The 21,788-nt window shown below is 41.5% G+C and overlaps 1 protein-coding gene across 1 annotated transcript in view; it reads right to left on the bottom strand.

Annotated features, from left to right (window-relative positions):
* The window catches only part of LOC137543860 (AP-3 complex subunit mu-1), an 82,453-nt gene that overhangs the window by 22,398 nt on the left and 38,267 nt on the right, over nt 1-21,788 (bottom strand). Inside the window, exons 2-4 of the mRNA XM_068264930.1 lie at nt 19,069-19,344; nt 14,208-14,379; nt 404-541 (exon numbers count right to left, since the gene is read on the bottom strand). Of these exons, the coding sequence (XP_068121031.1) occupies nt 404-541; nt 14,208-14,379; nt 19,069-19,341 (583 nt within the window). The 5' untranslated portion in view covers nt 19,342-19,344. The remainder of the gene's footprint in view (nt 1-403; nt 542-14,207; nt 14,380-19,068; nt 19,345-21,788) is intronic.

The following is a 21,788-nucleotide window of genomic DNA, read 5'->3' as shown; positions in this document are numbered from 1 at the left end:
AATGAATGGAAGGAGCGCTGAAAGGTGAAAATTGCTCTGGTGGTCAAGGGGTAAAACCCCTCAGTTGGGAAGTGGTTAATCAGCATTATAGTGGTTCTAAAAACCATAATGTGGTGAGTAATTAAAATCTGCACTGGGGTGCGCGGTTCTGTAACTACGCAACGGCTCCTAATCATTGTGAGCTTTGTAGCTACTCCTTCATGTTGTATAGGTTTCATTTCATCTCACTCCTCTGAATGGAAGGTGGAAGAAGATGGGATCTTAAGATAGAAAATTATGAAAATGTTGAACTGTGTGTGTCAGTCTGAAAACTCATAGTACGGTTTTCTACAGAGATCAGTCACCAGGCTCAATTTTACCAGTTTTATCATAGTTACAAATTTGTTCAATGACCATTCTTTACCTGATTTGTCTATGATTGCATCTACTTCCTCAATCATATCAAAATAGGCCTCATTGTTGGTGTACTTGACGCCAGCCCTTCTCCATGGGATGTTGGAGAGCTGTCCTGTAGGCAGAGTTTCTCCCATATTGCTACTTCCTGTGAAGAAAGAGAATACTATGGGGTTACGGTTGTAAATTGTAAACTGAGCATACATTGAAACCACATACTGGTGAGGCCAAAATTATTAGACCCCCAGGAATTATGGAACATTTTCCTAAACTTCTTCCCAATGTTTGCAGCATTGATGAAACCTAATAGAACCTCTTCTGGAGTTGATGTTTCAAGGAACACAGTAGTAAGGGCTCTTCATCAGGGAGGGCTTCAGGGCCATCGTCTCAGAATAACCCCTTTACTCAAAGAGTGGCACATCACAGCCAGACTGATGTTTGCCTGTGAACATTTGAAAGGTAAAGATGAGTTTTGGAAGCCTGTGCTTTGGACTGATGAGACTAAACTGGAACTGTTTGGGCACATTGATGTTTGGCAAAGCAAGGGAGAGGCCTTCAACCCAAGAAACACAGTTCCCACAGTTAGCCATGGTGGTGGGAGCATAATGCTGTGGCCTTTGCAGCCTCAGGCACAGGGAGCCTTGTTCGGGTACATGGCATCTTGAAAAAATAAAATTACATTCACATTTTGAGGGAGAATATGCAGAAATCTGCTCGTAGTCCAGGCTTAGGTAGTTGCTGGATCTTCCAACCCCAAGCATATATCGAAATTGGTTCCCAAAACTGATCATGGAGTGGCCTATACAGAGCCCAGACCTCAATCATATTGAGAATCTGTGGTGGGTGCTCAAAGTGAATGTCCAGGCTTGGAAACCATGCAATTTGGACCCGCTAGAACAGTTTGCAATAGAAGAATGGGCCATAATCCTTCAGGAGACCTGTGCCAACCTAGTAAGAAACTACTGTACTCTAAGAGATTGTTGTGAGTTCAGAAAGGGTACACTATTGACTATGGTATGTGCATTATTATGGCATATACCTGTAATATCAATAAGATCACCAAATAAAATTTTATTTCACAGATGACATATACATTTCCTCCAGTGAATATAAATAATTCTAATCTCGTGAATGTATGAAATGAAACACATGTAGATATCTGCTTTTCTTTGTACATATAGAATTATGCATGCTGCACAGGTAATGGCATGTGTACTTGCCACGTGGCCCTCAGCGCCTGTACTGTAATAATTACTGTGCTTTCTCAATATTTACCTTTAACCTCTTCACACTTGAACTGTTCCAGCTCACACCCATTATCTCCAGATAAAGTGAGTGCTGCGCTGAACAGAGGTCACGCAGGAAAAGACCAACAGTATACACATTTTACAGACACTTTTGTCCTACTGACATCATCCTCTATCCTGGAGCAAGGGTGACATACTGATTTTCTCACACAGTTAACAATTACTACTACTGCATATGGGAATATTTACCTCCAATATAGCTGTTCTTATTGTGCCATTAATAATTTAATATTAATGCAGGTGACTTCTAAACAAAACAACTTTTTAGACACACTGTGTGTAAGTGGCAAAAATGGTCCGTGAAGAACTTCAATGATTTGTCTTTCTATTAAATCACATCTGGAAGGCACAGCTCCCTGCTGGTCACATATGGCAATTACAGTTGTAATGGCGTGTTCTATCTTAATGTCACAGTACTGACCTCTGTAGTTCATACATAATGCTTTTGCTTTCCTGGCTAGTGAAACTAGCCTCTATGGCAGGTGATTGTATTACCTACTATTTCATTACAATCCTTGGCATGGAGAGTCTGTGTGCTGGATTGCCCTCTTCCTTCTGGACAGAAGGCACTGTGAGCACTAATAGGCATAAGCCTTGAGGAAAAGAAACATCATGTGGCACAGAGAGCAGAAGAGCTCTTTTGGCAGATATACAGTTAGGTCCATAAGTATTTGGAAAGAGACAATTTTCTAATTTTGATTCTGTACATTACTGCAATGAATGTTAAATGAAACAACAATGAAACTGTGTTTCAGTGCAGACTTTCAGCTTTAATTCAGTGGGGTCAACAAAACAATTGCATAAAAATGAGAGGAAACTAAAGCATTTTTTTAACGCAATCCTTTTATTTCAGTATTATTCCCTTCAATATTTGTGGACATAACTACCTATGTTGCTGCTTACATGGGCAAATTTTAGAAAGTTTACTCCAGTGCATATCTAAGGATTCTTGGAAAATAATTCAGTCCTGGTCATCTGGCTTCACCTGTGACCCCTGGATAGTCTGAGGCCATGTTTTGTATACGCGTTTTTTAGCAATACAGTTTTTCTACCCATGCGCTGTTATTCACAGCAAGGCATGGTTGCATGCATTTTTGTGCAATGCAGTGTGATTCCATTCATTATAAATGAATTAAATTGCAACTGCTTCTGGTAGAACCGCGTACAATGCAGTGTCATTCCACCCACATTGCACATAGTGCGGAAGTGGAAATGAGGCCTTAATGGTTGAGAGAGATTAATTCTTATTTTTAAACAAAACATTTGAATTTTTTTTTGTCTAGTAAAACTATAATCAGTCAAAAAGTACAGTAGATATTCTAGACTTTTGTGATTCTCTTTTGGTGTCTTACCAGCACCAGGGTGGGACTGAGCTGCCCGGGAGAATCTCTGATGGGCCCTCTTGTGTTTTAAAAATGGCACCAGTGCCAGTTGCCATGGGACCAGTGCCGCTCTCTTATGGGGCCCCTGCCACTTGAACCTTCAAGTACCACATGTTGGGGGTTGGGGGGGGGGGGGGGAGGTTCCTGTGCGGGGTTGGAAGGGGTGACGCATGACACATGATACACATTGTCAGTTCAAAGCAAGAAAAGTGAGATTCCGGCACTCTTAAAGGTGGCAGCAGGAGATGTAGACTGCACCTTAATTCGCTGTATTGAATGAAAGTGTTTATCCCTTTGAAGGGCGTGCACAGGCTGAATGGCAAACAGCAATCTTATGTAGAGGAGGGAGGCAAGGTGAGGCCAGCACTGCGATTCAAATGTGTTTATTGGGATAAGGAATTGTAGAAAACACAGTCGGCATTAGGTCGGATGCAATGCGGATGTGGTGGGCGCCAGGTCTAGTTCCCCGTGCGGACGTCCGTTTCGAGCGTCTAGCGCTTGTTTACCTCATTGCGGTGAACAAGCACTAGACGCGCGAAACGGACGTCCGCAGGGGGACCTAGACCTAGCGCCCACCACATCCGCATTGCATCCGACCTAATGCCGACTGTAGGTGTTTTCTACAATTCCTTATCCCAATAAACACATTTGAATCGCAGTGCTGGCCTCACCTTGCCTCTCTCCTCTACATGATACACGTCATGCAGAGATCAATCGGCGAGAGGGGAGCCGGCACGGACACTGTATGGAGCCGAGCAGGAGTAAGTGAGTCAATGCAGAGCTGCGCTAGCTCTGCAGGGGGATACAGGAAGGTAGCCCATGGAAAGGGAGGGTGGAATGATGTTGGCTCCCTTCCCCGCAGTCAGTATCACTCAACGCACCGCTCGCTAGCCCTACCACCCAGCAAGGCAACACCAAGCCCAAAGCGCCTAGCAAAGCCCCCAGCACCAAGCAAAGTGCTCAGCTGCCAGCAAAGCCCCTAGTCCACCAAATTGCAAAGCGTCTAGCATCCAGCAAATAGTCTAGCAAAGCCCCCAACCCAGCACCAGAAAATTGCCCAGCACCAAACGCCCAGCAAAGTCCACAGCCCAGCAAATTGCACAGCAGAGCACGCAGCACAGTACCCAGCAAATTGCACAGCAGAGCACCCAGCAAAGCCCCAGGCCAGCAAAATGACGGCACATCATCCAGCAAATAGCACAGCAAAGCACCCAGCAAATAGCCCAGCAAAGCCCCCAGCCCAGCACCCAGCAAACTGCACAGCAAAGCTCCCAGCTCAGCACCCAGCAAACTGCACAGCAAAGCTCCCAGCTCAGCACCCAGCAAACTGCACAGCAAAGCTCCCAGCTCAGCACCAAGCACAGCCCCTAGCCCAGCAATTTGATATATATGGGCACATGGCTACTTAATTCTGTTTTCTGGAAAACATGGCTACTTAATTTATGTATACAGGGCCCACTCGGGTACCGGTACTTATTTATTTTATTATGATGCACCTGGCTATTTAATTTATTCATTGTAATGGTGTGTACACACTTGAAAGATAAATGAAAGATCTTAGACCAATTTTACCACCTTCCATGTAGTATGAGAGCCATAGGCTACACAGTCTAATCTATTGAGCTGAACTCCCCATTAGATAAAAAAATCTTTGCAAGATGCTGTACACAAAGATGCTGTACACATTAAAAAGATCAGTATTGGTAAAAGATTTGTTACTGCAAAAGATCCATTCCTGCAAAATGCATTCATAGTCTATATCTGCAGATCCTCATACACACCTTGTTTAACAGACATTCATCTGCATATCTGAAAATCCATCCTGGTGGATCTGATCTGCAGATGAATGTCTGTTAAACAAAGGTGTGTATGAGGATCTGCAGATTTCATAGACTATGAATGCATTTTGCAGGAACAGATCTTTTGCAAATACTGATCTGTTGCATGTGTACAGCATCTTTGTGTGCAGCATCTTGCAAAGATTTTTATCTGATGGGGAGTTCAGCTCAATAGAATAGACTGTGTAAAGTATGGCTCTCATACTAAATGGAAGGTGGTAAAATCGGTCTAAGATCTTTCATTTATCTTTAAAGTGTGTACACACCATACGGCACCTGGCTATAAAATTTGTTCATTGTAAGGCATCTGGCTACTTAATTATTTTATCTGGAGGTGTGTGACTAAATATTTTTATTTAGCGGCATGTGACTGCTTGATGAATTATCATAAACCATGTAACTACTTGGTTATTTTATCTAAAGTTTATCTGGGCAGACCGACTTTCTGTGAATAACACCCCTACTTATTTCATGTACATTTATTAGCTGTGCGCCACACATACCAAGCTCCAACGCCAGTGAATCCAGCACCTGCATAGCCCCCTGCCGTCCTCACCCAAAAAAATTCTGGAGCAGCCCCTGCACAGTCAGATCATGTACTATCCTCGCTATCTATTCCCTTCAGTAGTCATAGTCTAATGTCCTACCAAATTATTATGTATTTATATAGCACTGACATCTGCGTGAAAATTACAGTGTACATGGGTATCTGAGCTTCAAATCGGGGGGCGCGTGGGCCCCAGGCTGAAACTTCCCTGGTGGGCTCTTTGTGTCCCAGTCCGACCCTGACCAGCACTGCAGCCATACTAAGTGTGACATGGTAAAATATCAGTACTAATATTAGAAGCACTAATATATAATATTCTAAACCTGGTGTATCTTTATGGTACTGGGAAGTCTTGCAGAGCATCTCCCCCATGCTGTCTTCCCCTCCTAAACTAAGCGTGGTCCCCTGGGGCCCTAGCATAGTAGCTGTATCTGCCAAAAGGCCCCCGACAGGCTGTCTCTCAGCCACCCCCAAGGTAATAACAATCCCCACGGCCCCTGCAAAATATAACGGCAGCAGCGGTACCTTACCTCTCAGGCCGGGGTGCTCCTCCTTGTCTTGCCTCCTATCTTTATCATCACTGGCAATCCTCACCCTGACCCATTGGCACACATGCACTATAAATTACTGTTTCCCTATATTGTCACTTAAGTGTGAGTAGTGAAGAGGGGCATGGCTGGACGCCAAGGAGTATGGACGGCTAGTGCCTGATCTCCCTCCAGCTTGCCTCCAAAGTTCCTCTTCTCCGCTACTCCTGCTTCTTTCTACAGAGAGTTGGAGATAAGGGTAAAAAACTAAACGAGGAAAAAACACAGCGACAACGGGAGCCGAAATGGTGCAGTATGTCACGTATTTGATGAATAATAATAAAGGAATGATGAATAATACAAAGGTGGAATGCACAAGGGGCAACTGACCACTTCAGACAGGTGATGTATAACCCCTGCTCTTGGGTTTATCAAGGAACCTGGAGATGGTCGCTTTCTTGCAAAAAGCACATGCACTCAGATCACCTGTAGAGTGGTTTGTTACCACTAGGGATCAGGCATATGGAACTCACCTCACAAGGGAGGGGGGGGGGGGGAATAAAGGATAAAGGAAAGAGGCGCCCAAGGAGAATAAAATACACTAAAATCAATAATTAAAAAGGAAAAAATGAGGTGGCTCAATGACGACGAATTCACATAAGATGAATGGTTTATTAGTACAAAGCACATGGGGCCCCCCACATGCGGCTACCAGCATTTAGTGGCACTTTATTTGGCCTAAGGAAGTGGGCAAGCTTTCCTTTATCTTTTTACAGAGGGATCTTCTTCCATAGGTCCCCCTGTGCCCCGCTGAGCCTCTGGTTTCCTCCCCGGACTCCATCTCAGACCTCCGCACCAGCCGCATCACTATCCTGGACAGAGGATTTTTGTGAGGCCCCGGCTTTATAGCCACACTACACTTAAAGTCGGCAATCACCTCCAAACTATCCCGGACTTCTCCATCAGCTCCTGCATGTCTCGGATGATCCCTGAAGACATTCTATGGTACTCCAACTCGCAGTTTCTGCTACTGTCTCCCTCCGCTGCCTCCACTTGAAGGTAAATGATCCCTATAACTGAGTTCATGTATTTCCTCATGGTCTGTGACTGTCCTGATTCCTCTCTAGATCGACCCCTATACTACCTACTCTCTTCTGCCTCACTCTATACGCAGGTTTTTGGATTTCTTTCTGACATTTATCACCTTGATTGCCAGTGTCAATCTTCCTTAGGACTCCTTTTCAAGCTTTTGCAATGGAGTCTAACCCGCTTGTCGAGACCCAAACTTTGCCAACGCTTACTGTTGCTGTGTTGGATGAACGTTTAGCATCCTTGTTTGCGAAATTTCCAAATTAGCATCAGATCTTAGATTAGTTCCATTGGCAATCGCACAAACGATCTTGAGACAAAAATGGACCAAATTATTGACTATGTTGATGCTTTAGGGGAGGAAAATGCTACTCTCAAAATGGATGTAACCACTTTAAAGCTTCAACAGGAGGATCAGGAAAACAGAGATCGACAACAAAATCTCCACTTTAAAGGGATCCCTGAAACTGTCAAAGATCAAGAGCTTAGACCAGGCATGGGCAAACTCGGCCCTCCAGCTGTTACAGAACTACAAGTCCCACAATGCATTTGCATTAATGAGTCATGATTTCTGGCTGTCAGACTCCTGCAATGCATTGTGGGACTTGTAGTTCCTTAACAGCTGGAGGGCCAAGTTTGCCCATGCCTGGCTTAGACCCTTCCTGCTATCTGTTTCAACAGCTGTTTCCCTCTATTCCTGTTACTGACTGTCGGCTAGACGGGGCACATAGCTCGCTCGGGTCTCTACCTGAACCGGGAGTGAAACATCGGGATGTTGTTGTTAAATTTAATTTTTATGAACGTAAGGAAGCTTTGAAAGGGCAGCTCGACAACCTCGAGCAGCTGATGCCATTTCTATCTAAAACATTCAATCTGATAGCTGATATGGCTTGCAGTTCCATAATAGTGGGTGGAGATCTGAATGTACTTTATTCTCCCCATTTCAATCGTAACTTGTTTGATAAGCCTTATCCTCCAAGTTGCTCGGGCATTTCGTAAATAGCTTAGGACCAGTCATTTGATTGATACGGCTAGAATTGCAGATCCTACCCAAAGACGATAGACTTTTTATTTCCCCGTACATCACACGCACACTAGATTGGATTATTGTTTAGTAACTGCCCCATTTTGCGACTCATGAAATCAGTGGATATTCTAGACATAACGTGGTCTGATCATGCTCTCATTACCCTAGAGCTTGCACTTGATACTTTATCATTGGCGCCTAAATGATTAAGTCTTACAAAATGAAGACATCCACAGCTACAATTACTAGGTAATGCCCAGTAATGTTGATCCAGGGATTTTATCTGATTGCCATCTGGAGTCGGGAAGGAATTTTTTCCCTTTCGGGGCTTACTGGACCATGCCTTGTAAGGGTTTTTTGCCTACCTCTAGATCAACAGGGATATGTGAAGGAGCAGGCTGGTGTTGTACTTTGTTCTCTGGTTGAACTCTATGGACATATGCCTTTTTTTCAAACCAAATAACTATGTAACTAAGAAAAAACTTGAACTATCCTGAAAGCTTCCCTGCAAGAATTATTTTTACTTAATGCTGGTTCTGTAGACAAAACGTCATTCCTTTGTGAAGCTCACAAGGTTTATTTTAGAGGTCAATGTATTGCTCTTGGTGCCAGACGTAAGAAAGATAAGCTAATGCTGATTAGTGAGACTACATCCGCTCTTATGCTAGGAATGCACCATACGTTTTTACCTCCGATAGATGGGTTTGATAGATAATTTCCTTCCAATCGTTTCTTGACTCAATTTCTCATAGAAGTGAATGGAAAAAGATAAGAAAAACGAGCGGAAGATAAGAGAATTGAGCGCAGAATCGAGCGGAGAATCAAATGGAAAAAAACGATCGGGTGGGAAATCGAGCGTAAAAACGTATCATGTGTACCCAGCATCAGGCAGGCTGAAGCCGAATACTCTCTCGCACTCCTAACCTTACTACACTAAAGTCATTAAAAAATTATGACATCAGCTGAAAGATCTTCTAGTTGCTCGTTCGGTTAAATCTCTGCTATGGTTCTTTCTTGTTTACTATGATAAAGCTAACAAACCTCATACATTAATGGTGCAAATGCTTCAAGGTCACACGCACCAAGGTAATCCAATGATAAAATTATTGACCCCTTGGGAACTCATCATTTTTACCATAGCCAATACTTCTGCAGAATTTTACAAAGCCCTATACTCCTGCCTAGATAAGGGCAGGCATCCTCAGTTTAACCTTGATGTCATGGACGGTTGCGGGGCCGCAGGCGCGTCCTGTAACCGCCCGTGAAGAAAAGCGATCGCACTCGATTCTCTGCATCGATTGCGCTTCAAATCGATACAATCTGGGTTGAGTGTGTAGGGGCAGCTGAAGTCTTTTTCTCAGCAGAGAGATAGCATCAGCAGGGCATGCAGGATGGCTCTTTTGATATGCTAATGAGCCTGGGGCCTAATCTGCTGCAGAAGAGTCCCTGGCTTCAAGCTGTGCTGATGGCCCATCCATCAGGTAGAGGTGGCAAGCACCATGACAGAAGCAATCTAGAGTGGGAAAACTCAGACACCCCGGCTCCTTCCCCCAGCAGGGGAGCTGACATGTGGCTTGCTGTTGCCAGCTTCAAAAGAACCTCACCTAGGAATGACCTGCTATCAATCCCAAATGTAGATCATATTCCATAAACGGCTATATGTATCATATTTTCTGTGTTGCCAGGCTGGCAGACCCTCCAAACTAACAGAGCATGTAGGGCCCGGTCTGGCGTTGGTTCTGAGAACATTTCAGAACCTTCTGAGGTAAAGACTGCCCGTTAGGCAGTTCAACAGTGCCCTAATGATACCACAGGGGTCCCACCCCTCATGTTTGGTATCAGGCTGCTGGGTACATCGAGGCAGACCTGAAAATATTAGTAAATCTGCCCTGACCTGTACGGTTCTGTGAGATAGAGCCCATATATGGTTAAGGTATGATTTCTGGTTCCCAGGACAAGGGGAGGACTCATCTCATGTTCTAAGGGGGTGTGTGGGCCTGCCCTCACTCCCTCCTACTGAATCAGGGGCATAAGAATGGCAGAGGACCCAAACTCAGTGTCCTCCACCCTGAAAACATCTTGAACTCATTGGTGCCAGCTTGAGGATATGCTGGCATCCACCTGGTCTGAACTCTGAACTTTGATTGAAACCCAGAACTCTGATTTTTTCCACAAAAAGGACATCTTTCCAGGAACTAAGTATTTTTCTCCCTTCTTTTATTTTTTATACTGGCTATTACTGTTTTAATAATTGTTGATTTTAATAATTGTCTGTATATATTAATTATTTATATTGCGTGAATAAACGACTTTCTCCAAGTCATTCACTGTCCGCTACCCTGCTTATCAGCACACACAGAACTGATCCCGGGTCTCTGAAGATACGCTACTGTTTGTTTGTTGTTGGCTAGACAGAATACCGTGTGTTTAACCGTTTTATTCGCAGGACTAGTCAGTCAGTAAATCGGGTCCACTGGCCCATACCAGTGGTGGTGGCAGATACCGTGGAATCGTGTGTACGTTGTAATTACCCGTGTCTCACAGGCTCCCTTCTGGGTTGTCTGCGGCTAATTCTTAACGGTTCCTGTGCATTGACTGCGACCAGAGTTCGCACGATCTGTGCGCTGGCACCGTTTAGAAGGCTAAGTGCGTTCAGACCACTAGGGCTCCTGTGACACTTGACAAGTTTAATTTATTCCTCTCTAGAACTAAATTACCGACAATTACTCAAGAGAACGTGGACGCTTTAAATGCCTCTATTGATCAAGATGAACTACTTCTGGCCCTTAAATCACTACCACTACATAAAGCCCCTGGTCCTGATGGGGTCCCATACATTTATTACAAAACATATCAGGATGTATTAAACCCGTTTATACTCGGACCCGATTTACTACGACTTTTTAGTAGCATATTGACGGGAGGAGATATTACACCTTGATTTTGCTCATTTGTTCAAGCACTTTCACGTCTCTATTCCATCTGCCCAAGTAAAATTATCCCATCCTACCTCAGATGTCTTCTCTATATGAATTGGTACAAGGCAAGGTTGCCCGCTTTCACCCCTTCTTTTTGTTTTATGCATAGAACCCCTAGCATCAGCAATAAGAGAGTCGCTGGACATAGCAGTGATTCAACTGGGGAACAAACATTATAAGCTTTTGCTATTTGCTGATATACTACTCACTCTCACTGATCTTCATATTACACTTCCTAATCTGCATGAGCTTTTACAGGGATTAAGCAATCTATCAGGTTATAAGATTAATATATCCAAGACAGAGGCTTTGCCTATTGGTGTTCCCCCGCACCAGCTTTCATCACTTCAATCCTTCTTCTTCAAGTGGTATACTACTTCCCTGAAATAAAGTTCACATCACGCCTACATATAATTATATAATTTATACGCCGCTAAATTCCCTCCTCTCATATCAGAAATAAGACGCCTTTTAGTTAAGTGGTCTTCCCTAAAACACTCTTTTTGGAAGAATTTATAGTACCTCTACGACGGTTTTCCACAAAATATTGTACTTATTTGAAACCCTTCCAGTACGAGTCCCCATGTCTACTTTACGGTCTCTGCAAAAAGATATAGTACGCTGTATATGGGCCTCTAAGTATCATCGAATCCCTGATTCAGTAATGTTGACCAGGAGGGAGTACGGTGGCCTTGGAGTGCCTGATATTGTTAAATATTTCTTGGCGACACACTTAGGACGTTATCCCTTGGGCTCATTGCCCTGCCTACTCCAAATGGATGGAGATTGAGAAACAGTGGTTGGCTCTGGTGCATCTGTGCTCCCCTTTATGGTCATCTCGTAATAACCCATCTAATGCAGCTTTGTTAAGAACCATTCTCTTCACTAAAAGTATTTAGTCTTATTCTAAATCTCAATTTCCTCTGGTCTTTAACACTTCATCCATGATTAACATTTTATTTAATCCTGATTTGGCTAATAGTTCATCATCTACTACGTAAATGCATGGATTAGAGAGGATGTCTTTCAACTTAGACATCTTATCGACCCTCTGACTCGGAAGCTTCTATTGGTAGAACAAGCTACAGTTCAATTATCGCCTCTCCTAATTTATAACTATCATCAGATAATACATTACTCTCCTACACTCCACGGTTCCTCCCTCTTGGATGAACCTACCCCTTTTGAAATACTGTGTGCTAAGGGTCATACCCAGCCGTATCTTATATCTTGAATTTATCAAATTCTCCATACTCCTCCCTTAGATTGTAGTACTATACAAAAAAGGATAAATCCGCACACCAAACAAAGATTGTGGCGCTCAAACCCCAGGTTTAAAAAGTACCAAGAAAAATTGAGAGAAAAAGAAATCCTGTATACAATTAGGCTGCACCACCAAATTAGTCAATTACAACAACTTTATTGAAAAAACACTGAGGTACAAATAATTAAAACCATTTAAAAATGTGCAACGCACAATATGAGTAACCCTCCATGACACAACGTAATGTGGGAGGAGATACAAATGGTAAAAGTGCCTCACCTCACAATATACAGTATTCACCCTATAGCTGCATAATCTTCATTTTGGTTCAAAGCGAACCCAAAAGGAAGTAAATAGGACCCGGATCCAGGAAATGTTAATTAGTGCTGAATGCTGTTAAGTGTGAATACAGCCTAAATACAAGAGTCAATGGTGCAAACCCAGTGCAAATAAATATCAAGTGGTGTAGAGTGAGATATGCTCACAAACATATGTATTTGATGATAGGCAACATATATAGGGAAAGGGGATGCAGGGGGTGATATACATACATATTTCCAGGACAGGGCCCCGTGTGAATCACCAGCAGCGACAATGGAGGGCGGAGGGAGGCACACAGAACGCTCACAGCGTGGCGTTGTCCACGTGACTACTTTGTCAGGAGCCTAATTGACTAATTTGGTGGTGCAGCCTAATTGTATACAGGATTTCTCTCTCTCAACTTTTCCTCTCCCTTAGATTGTCATACTACACAAAGATATATGACCAAAATGGTCACAACATCTATTGATCGATATTACGGTGCCTATGCGGCAGACAATTTAGAGGACATCCTTTCTACTTCCTCTATGCACTACTTATAAATAAAACCATTCTAAGATCCTTTTTATGTGGTACAGAACTCCGGATGTTTTTAACAAATGGGACCCTAGTGTACCAGCTTGTTGTTGGAGATGTCAGAACACCAGAGGCACCTTACTGCATATTTTTGGGGACTTTATACGTATCGTACCTTTTTGGAAATCAGTTACCCAATTATTAAGTGAGATCCTGGAGACACAGGTAGAACGCAAACCACTTACATTGCTTTTAGGATACCCGTTTCAAAACAATCCCGCAAACTCAAACTCACGGCTATTATTCTTAATGCTGCTAAATGGTCTATTGCAGCCCTATAGCATTCCCAATCCCCTCCAACAAGATATATAATACTTGATAAAATGTTATAGATGAAGCGAATGGAGGAGATGACAGCTAGGCTGAACAATACGGTAGATCAGTTTACCGCTATTTGGTATCCGTGGGACTTGTGGCATTAGATAGATTAGACTATGGCCCTCTTAGTAAAATTCTTTGAGTGATATAGCTATTCAGACCTTTTGATATCCACTGGTTTTATATGCTTTGTGTTTTCTTTTTAATGTTTCTCTAGGTTCATACTTGGACTTTCCGTGACAGGTTACCTTATTTTTCTATTCTTTTTCTCACATGTTATTGATTATTTGTAATTAATTTTGAGTACTGTCTGAGGCGTTTTATATATATGTGTACCACAACTTGCTGTTTAATGTTCTCTTCTGTGCATTATTATTATTATTTATTGTATTTATAAAGTGCCAACATATTACGTAGCACTGGACATGATTTTGTTATGTGAATTTTCCTTTGCTGTTCATGCTTATTTTGATAATTCAATAATAAAAAAAAAAATATGTAAAAGTGTGGGTAGTATAAATCTAGGGTCAGAGGCGGCAGATTGACGGCCTATAGTAAAGGGTTGTGAGAGGTGGCAGATCGACAGCCCATTATTTTTGTCAAGGGGGTTGGATAAAAAGCATTTGAACAGATTACAGACCTGTGAGTGAGTTAACTACTGATCTCAGTATAGTTGGAGGTTTGATCAGCTCCTTCAGGATATTGGATTCAGTTGCCAAAGGAAATCCATTGTCTAACATCTCTTCCAGAAGCTCATACACAATGACCACGTTATCCTTCAGGCAGGTCTCCGAGCACTCTCCAAAATAATCCTGGTTGACAATAATAGAAACGACATGTATAACAAAGTACATCTGACCTACATCATGTTCATTATCAGTGACAAGGCATCACAATCTATGGTCACACTATGCTGTACTTGTGAATAAAGACAATTGACATGCTAACACTTACAGTCCTGCTTGACAATCCAGAGCCATGCAACAGAGAAGCAAAAACTATGGGCTTGATTTGTCAATGTATAATAAACTGTATTTTACAAGGATAGATTCCTAATATCACCTATCTTATCTATCTGAAGATTTTCGTTATGTACCCGATTTCAAAAGGAATAATCAAGTTTATGGATAGATGGCTATGTCCACAGTTTGCATTGCAACTTTTGCAGAAATATCACTGGCAATGTAATTTGTTCATAATCAGGTTATATAAAATTGTTAATATGACATCACACAAGTTTATCTTTAATCTGTTTTTTGAACTTTGATTCAAATATGTGACAGAAATAAAAGTAACATTTAGGCACTCTGCTTTCTCAGATAGCATATTAAAATCTATGTCCAGAGATGGTCTATACCAGAGCTCCCCAACCCTATCCTCAAGTCCACCTAACGTACATGTTTTGCAAAAAAACACAAACATTCACAGGTGAGGTCACTAGTGTCTCAGCAGAGCGGATTAACTACCTCTGTGGATTTCTACAAAACATGCAGTGTTGGTGGGCCTTGATGACGGGGTTAGGGAACACTGGTCTATACAACAGGCACTAAATCAGTATTTTTCCCTAGAAGTACTGTTTGACCCTACCAGAATAGGGATGGCAATGCTTAGGAGAAATCATGGAGAAGCATGTGATCAGTTTGATCAGCTGATAGATTTGTAAGGTTCTGATTTTCTGTGATGACTTCCTGGTTTAGTGCATGATCATGACCAGCAAATCAGTGTTACAAATCTATTAGCTGAACAAACTGATCATGTGCTTCTCCAGGAGTTCTCCTAAGCATTGCCATCCTTATACCAGAATTTGCATATCTATCCATAACCAGAAGTGTGAGTTCTGCCTACTGTGACTTAATACAGTTTATTTAGGACGCCCCCCCCCCCCCCCCCCCCCGAAATTATATGAGCCCTTTCTTCTATTTTCGATTATTAGAGTTCGCTCAGAGGTTGATGTCAATCCCTAGCAAACACCTGTAGCTAAAGAGTAAGGCCTTGTTTCCGTCTGACGCTGCGGCAACCCTGGTGGCTGCTGCAACACATGACACTGCATTTACACCAGTGTGAATGTTATTCCATTCATCATAGATCATTGCAAATGCACTGAAATGCATGCAACCGCGTATTCCGATTCTGTGGTGAATCGCAACGCATGGATGGAAACATCAGGCAGCGCAGTCTATGCATTTTCTGATGTTCCTGCGGATTGCATTGCATTTCCTAAATGCGGATGGAATTGTATAGATGGAAAATGAGGCCTAAGGCTTTATTTCCACTAGCCCACTTTGTGTATGTTTTTCCAAACATGAAACACACAGTAGAGCTGACAGCCCATTCAAATGCATTCTAGTGAACAGCACACCCGTTTGTGTATTGACAAACATCATGGATTTGAAAAATGCAAATAAAACATAGTGTATGGATGTACATGACATCTTGCTGTGTACTCTTGTAATGCAATTGTATTTACCTGCTTGATAAAGGGCTTCTTCAAAAGTGATTAGTACTGTGGCAATTTAAATTCAAACTGAGGCAGTTACTTTGGACTGATTGTAACATTGTATGTTTTATTTGTTTTCTATATTCAGGAATTTATTAGGACGTTTGTATACTTTTCTGTATATTGGGCTCTGCTATGTTGGTACTAGCACATTATTAATTTCCAGGGTAGTAGTCCCGAGCCAGGCTTGGGGGTTGAAAAAAAGATGCTGGAAGCGGTAACCTCCACCCTGGATCTTCTTTTGGTCCTCGGAGGCTCTTGATCCCTTGGGTGAGATTGCCGTTTGTCACATGATGACAAACGTCGATCTCATCACTTTTTCCACATTTTGTTATGTTACAACCTTATTCTAACGTGGATAAAATTCATTTTTTTCCCTCAGAAGTCTACACACAACACCCCATAATGACGTGAAAAAGTTTACTTGAGATCTTTGCAAATTCGTTAATTTAAATTAATTAAAACTCTGTAATTCTTGTTGCTCCTTACACAGTCTATAATTATAAATATCTTTTTTTCCTGATTTTTCAAATACCTTATATACTTGCATATAAGCCTAAAAAATGTACTGAAAAGTTACCTCCTTGGCTTATATGCAAGTCAGTGGAGCGGAACGGATGGAGCAGGTTTTTTTACTGGCAGAGGAGCGTGCACTAGTAATCCTGCTCTTGCCAGCTGGCTCCTTGCTGTGTCCATGCCTCCCATCTCCTGCAACATGTTGAGCAGAGTGCGCTGCTCACGACTACCTGTGTCCCCTGGCTTGTGGAGCAGAGAGTGCAAGCTACATGTCAGCGGTGCAGTGATTGGGGATTCTTCCTGTGTAACAATCGCTGTCTCATATCAATGACTTCATCCAGTGGCGTCTTGAGGCACAACTGTACCCTCGGGGCACATTTGGCTATGGGGAGGAAGAGTGACTTGTACTGGGGGCACATCAATTTCCTTTGGAACAAGTTTAGACAAGACAAGACAAAACATTTATATCGCGATTTTCTCCTGGCGGACTCAAAGCGCCAGAGCAGCAGCCACTAGGACGCACTCTATAGGCAGTAGCAGTGTTAGGGAGACTTGCCAAAGGTCTCCTACTGAATAGGTGCTGGCTTACTGAACAGGCAGAGCCGAGATTCGAACCCTGAGTATGCCTAACATTCTTTATTAGGATCCCTGAGCTCCTGATACTCCATTGTGGCCTCCATTATGTGGACCTAATGCAGCAAGGAGAGGATGGCTTTGGAGGTAGGCACAACATATTTATCAATGGGGGGTGAACATGGTAAATATGATGGTGATTATGTCTGACATTATAGATCAGGATCCCTAAATTAATAATACTCAATTCTGACCACTTACTTATATTAATGTGCCCAGGTATGGGAATATGTCTACCTTAGGACATGATGGTTATTGTAAATATACAGTATGTGACAACAATACATAAATGCTTAATGTGACAGTACCAGTATTGAAATTAGCAAGCAGTTTTTAATCAGCATGATACCGATTAGGGCCTGTTTCCACTAAGTACAAATTTGCATTGCAAATGTTTGCATTAAAAATGTAACCAATGTCAATTGAGTAATTTCCCATTGAATGTGAAGTTTCACATGCGGTTTGATGCACCAAAAAATATGGATTGCATGCAGGAGATTTCTGCACCATGCATCTGTTTCCAATGTAATGATTGTTAGACGCATATGAAAATTTGCATTTAAGTTTGCATTAAAAATACTAAATTCACATACAGGAAAAAAACTGTATGTGAAATGTAATACCCTAATGGAAATAGACCCTTATTGAAATTAGCGTGATGGTAGTTGCTTTTCCTGCAGCTATGGACTGCTGCACTATTTGGAGATCTGAATTGACATAATTGGTCCTTGATTGCTAAGTTGATGTTTTTAATATTACTTACTACACTTTGTTTAGGTGAGCTCAGTTATTAGATCATGTTGCTTGATAGTTTGTTAAAGAGCCTTATTATTTACAGAAGGTATTTTTTTCCATTTCAAAGCTTTTCTTTCCTGTATACATGTTGTATTTTTGAAAGCTTGGTTTTGAGGTAAATAAAAAAAAAAAAAAAAGCAAAAAAAAGGTCTATAAAACAACTAGATGGCCATCTACAACATACATAGAGCTATACTGTGAATGTCCATGTCTTTCCCCCTTCACAGGAATAATTAGTTTGTTGTACCATTAGCAGGAGACGACACTTCCTGTATGTAGCTGTTAATCAGGAGGTGGGCATGTCACCATAACTTCGCTGGTGGACTTGGTTATGAAATGCAATTTACTGTAAATATAACAATTCATTCTGATATGTGTGGATGAGTATTTTGCCCAGCTAATGAACAGCTCTCATTCCTTAGCACAGAACTGTGCAACAGCATTGGGAGAAGGTGGAAGAGGTCAGGTGAGGCATTCATTGGAAAAAGATTGGCACATATCCCCTTTCCCAGTTACTCACTGTAAATCCAATGTTGGTGATCACAGGAATTTGGACAGCAAACGGAGACCTGGTCTGTCCAGTAAAATCATATTGTCATCTCAAAGGGAAAGGGAATTATACTACCCAGCCAGGTACTTTCAATAAGTTTATTGCAAAAAGTACAAACATTATGAATTTTTACTGTAATGCTATTCCTCTGCTGTAGCCATAATGCTTTATAATTTTATCATTCACCTTCCAGTCTAGATCGGTATAAGGTACTTTTTTCAGGTACCTTAATTGTTATAGCCAGAAGTCTGCACTACAGTCAGGAAAGTAGCATTTGAAAAGGATAAAAATGGTACCCCCCATGTTTTTCTCAAGATAAATTTTACTTAAACTACAATTCACACTTTTAAAATAATGATTTATTTTTATGTCAGCTCATATTGAAAAGTATCTTTCAAACAAAGCCTGCAATATAGGTACCACCAGTTCCATGTTCATGTAGCCACAAAAAGCATAAATCCTACTTCCCCATGTGACAGGAAGACGGAACACTGCTTGTTTTCCAATTACCTGAAAAGTGTCAGCGACTCTATGCAGGAACTCAATGACAAAAAGTGGAGTCACCTCACTCTGAATGACAGCCACAAAGAATAGCTTCTCTCTGAAAATGCTGATGAGGTAATGATGAGGTGTGGGAATGACGGGAGGCACATTTTCAACATCTGCTGCTTTCTCCTGAGCTTCAAAGAAATAGTCACACACAGACCGGCTTACAACACTTTTCCAGTGTTTCTCTAAGAAGATGTCCCCGGATCCATTGATGAGGAAGAGACTGTGGATCATCTTCTGTGGTAAAGATGGCAAGAGTGAAATTAGTATATATATATATATATATATATATATATATATATATATATATATATATATATATATATATATATATCAGTGCAAACAAGACATAGAACATTTTAATATTAAAACACAACTGTGGTCACAGTGATTTCACATATGGTCCCTAGATAATGACCCTAAAAAGTCTAGTACATGCTTAAAAGACACCCATAAAAAGTTACTACTGATATGGCACCCCTGGATTCAATTATTACCTGGTCATGACATTGATATGTACACCATGTTCTTGTGTGGCTTTCGGATTACACTTCTTTTCCTGTTTCCTATTCTTACCTTTTCCTATTTTTTTCTTACTTTCCTACTTCTCGAGGGGCGCAGGAAGGGGCACTTGGGGGGGTCACAACCACCTCCTCCTATTTTTTTTTTAACTTTGTTCCACCCTATTAATGTCATATAGATTAAACTCATGTTTTATCAACATTATCATAGCATGTAATCCTATCACGCTGGTGCGTGATGAGATAGCGTAACGTGAGGCAACTGACACACAGATACGTACTGTACAACTATATATATATATATATATATATATATATATATATATATATATATATATATATATATATATATATATATATTTATATTTTAATATATATATATATATATATATATATATATATATATATATATATATATATATATATATATATATATATATATATATATATATATTTTAATATATATATATATATATATATATATATATATATATATATATATATATATATATATATATATATATATATATATATATACACACACACACACACACACACAATAACAGTAATGCGTAGTCTTATACACAATCGCTTAAGCGCACATCCTAATTCATATAAAAGTCCACAAAGACATCAAACAGGAGTTCTCAAATGTTGTTCTCATATGCAATTTCTTGATCTCTTGTGCCACCATCACCATGGACACCCAACAGTAAACAGACTCACCAGATGTATTGGCCACTGCTAGACTGGCCAACCATGCACAAATCCAGGAGCCTCAGTACTTCAGGATCCTGGTACCTGGTATGTGTGCAATACATTCTGGAGCATGTGAGTGCAATTTTATAATTAAAGTTTTAAGTTTTATACGGAGTTACGCTATGGAGGCTATTTCTTTGAGGTACTTTGCATGGATAATGTGAAGGATGATGGTAGTCTAAAAGGACAGCATCACAGCGGTACCAGGATCCTGAAGTACTGAGGCTCCTGGATTTGTGCATGGTTGGCCAGTCTAGCAGTGGCCAATACATCTGGTGAGTCTGTTTACTGTTGGGTGTCCATGGTGATGGTGGCACAAGAGATCAAGAAATTGCTTATGAGAACGGCATTTGAGAACTCCTGATTGATGTCTTTGTGGACTTTTATATGAATTAGGCTGTGCGCTTAAGCGATTGTGTATAAGAGTTTAGGTCTTGCCGGACCTTGTGGTAGCGCACTCCGCTGGGTCTTTTACAATTTTTAATTTTGTATCAGCTATAGCGCTTTGATATTATCTTATATAATGCGTAGTCTTAGACTGGTCAGAACTTGTGCACAAGTAGAGGTATCGAGGTACAAAAAGTCATAAGGCAAAGTCGTGGTCAAAATACAAGCAGGGTCAGTAACAGGTATCAGATGTCAGTCATATTGCAAGGATCAGGCAGTAACAGAGTCAGGGACAGGCCGAGTCGTTAACGTAAATCAGATGGCTGTGGTACAGAAGGATTAGACTAGAGCAAGGTCAGGAAACGAGCAAAAGGTCGGTACACAGGTAATTATACAATGAGATGTTACTTCAATAATATCAGGAGGATATTACGAATTACAATAATAATAATAAATACAAAAATAACAAACAACTGACTAACTGGAGTACATATATATTGTGCGCCTACATAATATATTGATGTAGCTCAAAGTAGCTAGCTAGGCCAAGAACCAGCGAACTGATTAGTATCAAGGCCAGTGAGCAACTGAAGCTCCTGGCCTTATATACAACTCCTAATTACTCCAGAACCACTCCCCCAGTGATGTCACTTAGTGACATCACTGCTGATGTCAGCTAAATCCTCCTTCTCAGCCTATAAGGCTTGTCAGCCGTCGCGCGCACGTTTGGTCGCACGCACGCCGGAACTCCCAGCCGGAGGGAAGCTGGGGATGCCGCCAGAGGACGTCTGCTGTAAAGTCCCGCCGCTCGCCTGGACCACACCGGAGACACCGCAGGACCTGCCGCTGGAAGGTAAGAATGTTACATTACCCCCCCCTCTCGAGGAGTGGTCTCTGAACACACAATTACTGGGTTTGTTAGGAAATTTTAGATGAAAATCATTAATCAACAGGTCGGCATGAATTTGACGGGCTGGAATTCAACATCTTTCCGCAGGGCCATATCCTTTCCAA

Source organism: Hyperolius riggenbachi, unplaced genomic scaffold, assembly GCF_040937935.1.
Source record: "Hyperolius riggenbachi isolate aHypRig1 unplaced genomic scaffold, aHypRig1.pri scaffold_259, whole genome shotgun sequence".
In the NCBI taxonomy this organism is placed as follows: Eukaryota; Metazoa; Chordata; class Amphibia; order Anura; family Hyperoliidae; genus Hyperolius; species Hyperolius riggenbachi.
Note: the sequence above shows the minus strand (reverse complement) of the source record. Positions and strands in the feature narration are given on the sequence as shown.